The 7,915-nt window shown below is 49.1% G+C and overlaps 2 protein-coding genes across 2 annotated transcripts in view; one reads left to right on the top strand and one right to left on the bottom strand.

The window, feature by feature from the left end:
- Positions 1–43: 43 nt before the first annotated feature.
- AK88_02857 (uncharacterized protein) lies at positions 44–2,108 on the bottom strand (the record flags this gene model as incomplete). Its single annotated transcript, XM_012480480.1, has 3 exons — positions 44–474; positions 977–1,841; positions 2,031–2,108. Coding segments are annotated over 3 exons (1,374 nt in total), but the record flags the coding sequence as incomplete, so codon positions are not given.
- A 1,036-nt stretch (positions 2,109–3,144) lies between these two features.
- The window catches only part of AK88_02856 (uncharacterized protein), a gene marked incomplete at both ends in the record, with an annotated part of 6,057 nt that continues 1,286 nt past the window's right edge, over positions 3,145–7,915 (top strand). Inside the window, 5 exons of the mRNA XM_012480479.1 lie at positions 3,145–3,193; positions 3,351–4,070; positions 4,524–5,278; positions 6,913–7,188; positions 7,363–7,738. Of these exons, the coding sequence (XP_012335902.1) occupies positions 3,145–3,193; positions 3,351–4,070; positions 4,524–5,278; positions 6,913–7,188; positions 7,363–7,738 (2,176 nt within the window). The remainder of the gene's footprint in view (positions 3,194–3,350; positions 4,071–4,523; positions 5,279–6,912; positions 7,189–7,362; positions 7,739–7,915) is intronic.

Raw genomic sequence — 7,915 nt, 5'->3', positions numbered from 1 at the left:
TATCCTTGGACTCCGTGCTCGTCCTCTCTCTCTCTGCTCCTACGCCTGCTCCTCCTGCCCCTGTGGATGGTGCTGTCGGAGACGGATCTGATGGTGCCGCAGGTGGAGGTTGTGGTACGGGATCTGTTGCTGCTCCTGCTCCTTGTCCCGATCCTCCCTGATCATTTGCCTGATTTGGGTCAGGAGGTGGGGGTTGTGGTACGGGAGCTGATGCTGGTACCCTCGTGTCCGCAGCTGCTTGATCCGCTCGACCTGGTGATCCTTCCGGTGCTGCCAGTGGCGTGTCTGCCCTTCCTGCTCCTACAGGCCCTGGTGGTGGCGACTGAGTTCCCGGTGTACCCCCTGTACCTGAACCTGTTGGTAGTGGTGTCGTGGACGGTTGAGTTGTCGTGGAAGCGCCATCCGGTTTTGTCTTCCCTTTGTGTTTGGTCTTGTCATCCCCGGAACCACCTGTCTGCGGTGTCGCGCCCTTTGCTGCAATAAAAAAGGAAGAAGGGGAACAACAAAGAGTATATTATAAAAGCACAAGTGGTACAGAAAGAAGGGGCCGGGACGGTGTGGCCAGGTAGCGGCCGGGTAGGGTCCGGCTCGACGACGGGGCGGGACGGTTGTGTCACGTAACGGCAGGGTACGGTCGGGTCGACTCGGTGAACTGCGTCCAGGCGGACAGAGTCGTGGTGGATGGTAGCAGTACAACTTTCATTTGTCGCCGTTACGCTCCTGCACCGTCCCGCTGCATCCCTCATGTCGTCTCCGGTGCCTCGTCGCCGCTGCCGTCGTCGTGGCCACCGCTACGGTCGTGGCTGCTGTGCGGTTGCGCGCCCGTGCGTAGTTCACGTGCGTTGTTCTCGCCGCGTGCGTGTGCGTTGTTGTGATGGCATCCATATTCGTGCGGTTTACATGCGGGCCGCATGAGTATTCGGCCGTATTCGGTCATATTTGTCCGCATTCGTGCTTTCTCCCCATCGGTCCTTACCGGTCGGTTCCCCTGATGGTGCTGGTGTTGCCGTGGCTCCCGGTGCTACCGGCGATGCTGCAACTGCTGGTGTTGCGCGGACGGGTTTTTCAGCGGCGGCTGGTGTAACTGACGTTTTCCCTGGTCCTATATCGTCCAATATTTTCTTCCATGCCTCCCCTCCCGTTCCTGTATTTTTGAATTCTTCCATTATTTTCTGTTTCTGATCATCGCTTATTGCCTCCTTATTCTCAATCATGGTCCTTATACTTTGTACAGTACCATCCTCCAATGCTGTTATTACAGGACCATGTTTCACCTCCTTTTCTGCATTTTCCTTTGATCTTCTTGCTTCCGCACCCTCACAATCCGTATTGCCCTGCCCCGAACTCACGCCTCCATATGTTCTTTGCCTCCATTTGTTTATCCAATCTCCCATGGTTTTTGCAAAAAATTTGGAGCCTATTTGTAAGGTATCATAATCGAGCCTAGCACATTGTTGCTCTTTCCCTATATTACCCTCCTCCCCACCCCAGATGCGCACCTTATTAATTATCTTTCGTACAGTCTCTCTTGTTTTGCAGCTGCCGCTGTATAATTTCGCTATTGCAATAGTGCCCACCATGCACCTGAAATAGTCCCGCAGATCGCCGTCCTGCCCAGAATCTTTCTTCACTTCCATGTGGCCCGCGCGGAAAGTTGTTCTATTTGCAAAAAAAATTATTCTTATAATGTGGTTGCATATAAGCTTTACCATAGGCCGGTCTACCCTCTTTTCCTCCTCCTTAGCCATTATTTTACATAGTGCATCCACTGTATCATCCCCTGTTACCAATTCATGCTCTAGCTCTCTGAATATTTGTTTTATATCTTCCCATATCCCTGTCTGCAGCAGAGGAAAATTGTATGTGTACCTATCTATGTTGCTTTCATTTCTAATATATAATATTGTTCTATCCGCTATACCTTATCTCACAGTTCTAATATATTCCTCCTTCCATTTCTGTCTCCCCGTTTTTCGCCCTCCTAATTATTCATGTTAGGTCTTATATAGTTTACCCTCATACTAAATTACCTCATATGTTCCATCCTGGCTCCCCATTGCCCTCTTCTTTGCATAAGTTGCTAAGAGAGCCCCTAATTGGTGTGCCATTTTGCCCTTATTATTATAAATGTGTATTTGAATTCCTGCTGCACATAGAACACTGCCTTAAACTGGCTACATGCATCCAAAACTGTCATGTGCCTGTCTCAGTGCATTAACTGTGCATACTAATAAAACACATTCCTGAACTAAGCTCTCCAGAATAACTTTATTTTTCATTAGAGATAGGGAAAGAGGAAGGAAAAAAAAAAAAGGAATAGAACAGGAGGGAAAACAGAAAGAAAAACATAAAACAAAACATATGTAGAAAATTAAAGAAAAAGGACTTTAGAAAAAAAAAGGAATAAAAAATAGAAAAAAAAAAAAAAAAAAAGAACACTACACTACCTACGCACACACAACGCGTCATGAAAAGCACCCCCCGCCCCCCTGTCTACACCGGTCTCCACTAAACGCCGTCACACACTGCCTCTCTGTGTGCGTACACCTAAAAACCGCAATAACAACATCAATTTCTTCTTCCGTCTTGCACGCGGCTGCGTCGTCGGACAATGGGTTTACCGGGGCCGCGTTGGCTCGGAGAGACAATGTGCTCCTCCTTCTTACACTCGGACAATCCGTCGTCGAATCGTGGTTACTGCGGTAGGTACGCGGCCGCGTGTGCTCGCAATAGCCGTGCTGAGTGGGGCGCGTTGGTCGACGCGTTTGCTCGGAGAGACAATCTCTCCTCCGTTCTTACACTCGGACAATCCTTCGTCGAATCCGTGTTACTGCGGTAGGTACGCGGCCACGTTTGCTCGCAAGAGCCGTGGTTACTGGGGCGCGTGGGTCGGCGGGTGTCCGCGCGTTATGTCCATGCGGCGCGCTAGTGTGCATGAATACGTCGTACGCCCTGGCAACACGAGCCGTGCATGCGCAGCCTGCGCGCCCTCGTGGAGCAGAGACGGCGGCGATGAGTGTTTAGACGAACGTAACGTGAAGCGCCCACGACGGCAGCGATGGCAGTATCGGTGGTGTGCGCCGGCGTCACAGTGGTGTGACAGCGGTGCGACGGATAAAGCAGGCGACGTATGGAGCTAAGGCCATGAGGGATGCAGCGGGACGGCGGTTGCGGACGGCGACAACAAATACAAGTTGTACTGCTACCATCTAGTCCAAGTTCACCTAGACCCAGTCGACCGAGTTCACCTCACCGTGCGCTTGCTGCACCCTACCCTGCCGCCCCTTCTTTCTGTACCACTTGTGTCCTTTTTTTTTGTTATCATCTTTCTTCCTTTCTCCTTTTTGCAGTGCCAGCACCTAAACCTGCGCCGACGAAATCGGCAACCACAAAGCCGGCAGTGGGTACTGAGGACCAAACTAAAGGAAAGGACACAGAATCGGAGAACACACCCTCAGAATCGAAACCAGCAGAGTCACCAACACGATCAGATCCCTCGGCAGGGGACGGCCTCCCCGCTGCGGGACTACCGGCCGCAGCAGGATCAGGAGCAGGCAGGCAAGGACCGGGTCAGGGACCAGGACCGGGACAACAACCCCCCCCACCTCCACCACCACCACAGGACGGATCAGCGACAGGGGGAGATGGAACAGAGAACAAGACGCAAGCACCGGCATCTCCAGTATTACCAGCAAGACCACCATCACAACCCCCTGTATCACCACCGGACTCATCAGCTGCCGCAGCGGCAGGTGGGCAACAACCAGGTCAGGGACCTGGACCTGGACAACAACCCCCACCTCCACCACCACCACAGGGGACGGAAGGAGAATCAGCACTAGGAGGAAAAAAGGAGGACGTAGAAACAGTAGCCCAGGCACCACCGCAGGGTGACGCCAAAACTGATGACGCTAATACTCCAGCAGGTAAGACGACTGAACCACAGTGTGGAGTTACCACGCAGACTCAAGAATCTTCAGGTGTTGATAACCGCGGTAATGCTCATTCTGTGGCGGTGACCTTCCACATCACTCCAACTGCGCCCGAATGTTCAGGATCTGGCACTTCAGGTGATGCATCCTATAAAAGAATACAGAGCGAACACTGAGAACTGTAGTAACCTTAACATCTGATACTGCGTATCACCCTGCATATGTACACAGCATCAATACGGAAAAACAAAGAGACAACAACAAAAAAAAAACAAGAACAGCATCTCGCACGTCTCGCACAGAGGGAGACAGAAACCACACGTCGAATGAGAGTGAGCGCGCCGATAGACAGCCGCGACAGGTAGACGTCGACAGACGTCGACACACACACTGTGTGTGTTGTGTGTTTGTGGGAGACAGAGAGAGAGTCTGTTCCCGGGGTGGCACCAGCCAACCACGTTCGCACCGTGGCCAACCATCCAGCGGCGGACCATGAGGGCTGGACTGTGTGGTCAACCCTGTGGCCAACCAGCGCGCACGAACTTCATTTGTCTTCCATGGTCTTCTGGTTCCCTTGTCCTGCACGTGTAGGTAAGGATACTCAAAACGACAACTCCAGTAAGGATGGAACGCATGTAAAATCAGTAGATTCCGCGGCAGCATCAACAGGGACTACATCAAAGGTGTCAGAGCAACAACCCGAACCACCAGCAGAACAACTACCAGCAGCGGACCCAGATCTTCACACATCTTCCTCAACAGACGGTAAGCAGCACCCTCAGAAGCCCTTAGATGATAGTACACCTCCAGGACAAAATTCTGTCCTCGATGGCGGTAACGATGACCCCCCTCCTCTCAATCCACCCAAACCCAAACCGAATCCAAATCCGGACGACGAGGGGTCCCGAAGCGGCGCCTCGGATGACGGGAAAACTCACAGTGACCCCCGTGGTGGTAGGGAAAAGCAGCAATGGGGCGGAGCAATGTTTGATTCCGGCAGTACAGGAGGCTCATCAGGATTCCATGCACCCTGGGACACGACGAACACAGAGGCAACACAACAGCCCAGTGGCCCACCTGACAATCAATCCACCGAAGCATCAAGGGCAGACAAGAAGTTTGGCCTGAATCTAACAATCCTACCAGGACCAAATAGTCCAGCAGGAGGATTCGTACCACCCACCTTACCAGAAGATACTTCTCGTGCCCAGAACGACCACCCCGGTGGCACGGAGAAGGGCCCCTTCTTCCCCGACCTAACCGACACCGTCCTTACCGCCACTACTCCCATCCTGTTTTTTCTCACTTCGGTCATCTTCGCCCTTCTTGGTTATTCCCTATGGAAGGTAAGCACAGCCACAAGCACGCACAACGCACAAATATAACCGAGTGGAAAAAGCACGAACAGTTGTCGTTTCTCCGTGAATGTTCTCATAGGGACCGTAACCAACTTTACACTATTTGGAAGTTACTCGTCACAAAACAAAAAACACGCACTACGGACGTGCATCCCTATATGCCGGATACAGTGTACATTGGAGGCAACAAATGTGTGGCTTGTGCGATACATATATTAGATACGTGGGTACACAACAGCTTTATATGTATAATACTAGCATAATATGCATATATTCATGTAACTATGAAAGCTTATTGTTGACAGGAAAAAGGAAAAGGAAAACGAAAAAACAAACAACACACAATCCTGAATCTTCTTAATGCTTTAAATTTTCAAACTTCGAGCCCTGAACCCTTCACATTTGGCACACCTGACCATGTTTACATTGATTTTTTTTTTTTTTCTCGCTTTTATGAGTGCATATTGATTTATTTTTTTTTTTTTGGGGGGAAATTCACATTTTGTATACGTTACCATGTGTACATTGCTTGTTTGTGTTTTTCCTGATATTTTAGTGCACTTTGTTTATTTTTTGTGTTACCACTGCACATGTTGGACACCATACCATATACACACAGTTTACACGTTCATACTTTTATTTATTTATTTATTTTATTTGTTTTTTTTTCCTGTTTTTATTTCATTTTTTTTACATTTCATTTTTTGTTACATTTCATTTTTTTTTACATTTCATTTTTGTTACATTTCATTGTTGTTACGTTTTATTTTGTTTTACCATTTTTTTTTTTTTTTGCAACTTTGTTTTTTTTTTAAACAACTTTTTTTATTTCCATTTACAATTTCACACGTTACCATATCGACACCTTGACACGTTACCATATCGACACCTTGACACGTTACCATTTTGACACGTGTGACGCTTTCACATGTTGTATATGTTCACATTTGCACATTGTTAGGATGTTTCACTTTTTGTGTAGAATTATGTACAATTATGTAATAGTACATACATGTATGTAACATGATAAGTGGTGCATTGTTAACAAAATGTTAAACTTTGCAACGAATTTAAAAACAAAAAACAAAAACATAAACACAACAATATGTTGAATCATCCTTGCGTGGTAATTGTTCTTCGTGTGGCCTTTTTTTTTTTTATTTAATCACGTTTTTCATTCATTGTTGTTTTCGTTTTCGTTTTTCTTTTTTTTTTGTTGCACTCTCTGCTTCTTTTCTGTTTACGTTTTTTCATTCTTTTTATAAATACACGTGTTTCGTTTACACACCCATTTTGTCATTTGCACACCCCGTTCTCGTTTACATACCCCGTTGTCGTTTACATACCCCGTTCTCGTTTACACACCCCGTGTTTCGTTTACACACCCCGTGTTTCGTTTACACACAAACACACACAGACACAGACGATTTGTGTCCAAAATTCCCCGCACCAAAACTGTTGCGACACCGTTCCATCGTCCATCCAACTTGCATCGTGCACAGCACGGGTTGTTTACCGCACACGTGGACTACACCAAAATGAAGTACTTTATGCACATCGTTTGTATGTTCGCGATCCGCGTAACCCTTTTCCAACCTCATGGCACGACTAACGCCGAACAGGTGATTATGCCAAATGGTTATTTAAGACATGGAAACACACAAGACAACTACATGCAAGCGGGAACACCGGCAGCGCCATCACCGGAAGCGTCGGCAACAACGGTAGCAACGACGGCAGCACAACAGCACAGTGGCGTTATTGCAGGTACATCGAGTGCAGGTCATGCAACGGGTTCGCACGACGCTCCGAAGCAAACGAACGACGACGCAGCGAACATAAAGAACGGCGAACCTGACTTCTGGGGACAGTGGGACAATGATACTAAATCCTGGGATGTAGGTGACGGATCCCCAAGTGCATCAGCAGGAGCAAAATAGGAAGGAGCACAACCCGACAACCATGCGAAAGCGGGACCCAGTGGCTCGCAAACGGATAGTTCCCCTGGGACTAATACTGAATCGACAAAACTCACAGATCCAGGCGCCGCAGCGGATACTCCCTCTGTGCAGAAGGATGATGAAACCAATCAATCCGGTGTTACAGGAAACCAACCCACACAGAACGGGGCAGGGGGTACACCGGCTGCTCCTTCCCCTGCTGAAAACACTGAGAACGACACAGTTCAGACGACTCCATCGTCTCCTTCTTCTACGAATGAGAACGGTGAAACCGGTCCTTCCGCTCCCACAGGTGACAAAGGCGACGCCGGTAACACTAGTGGGGATGCCGTCGTTGATGGCGGCAACGATGACCCCCCTCCTCTGAATCCACCCAAACCAAAACCGAACACGAACCGCGATCAAGCGGGGAGCAGTGGCCGAGACCCCGGTACAGACGGCTCATCTGGACCTGGTTCCACTGGTCACCAGAACCCTGGTTCCTCCGGTATCGGCTCTACTAACCCGGGGGCACCTGCCACTCGTGTAACCATAAAGGATGAGTGGGACACAGAATTGGATAAAATCCCGTTATGGGGAATAGGATCCGTAACAACACCCTCCGCTACCACAAACGACGCGTCGAAATCATCCGTTAAAACACCCTCCGAACCGACGACGACGC

This window comes from Plasmodium fragile, assembly GCF_000956335.1.
Source record: "Plasmodium fragile strain nilgiri unplaced genomic scaffold supercont1.29, whole genome shotgun sequence".
Taxonomy (NCBI): domain Eukaryota; phylum Apicomplexa; class Aconoidasida; order Haemosporida; family Plasmodiidae; genus Plasmodium; species Plasmodium fragile.
Note: the sequence above shows the minus strand (reverse complement) of the source record. Positions and strands in the feature narration are given on the sequence as shown.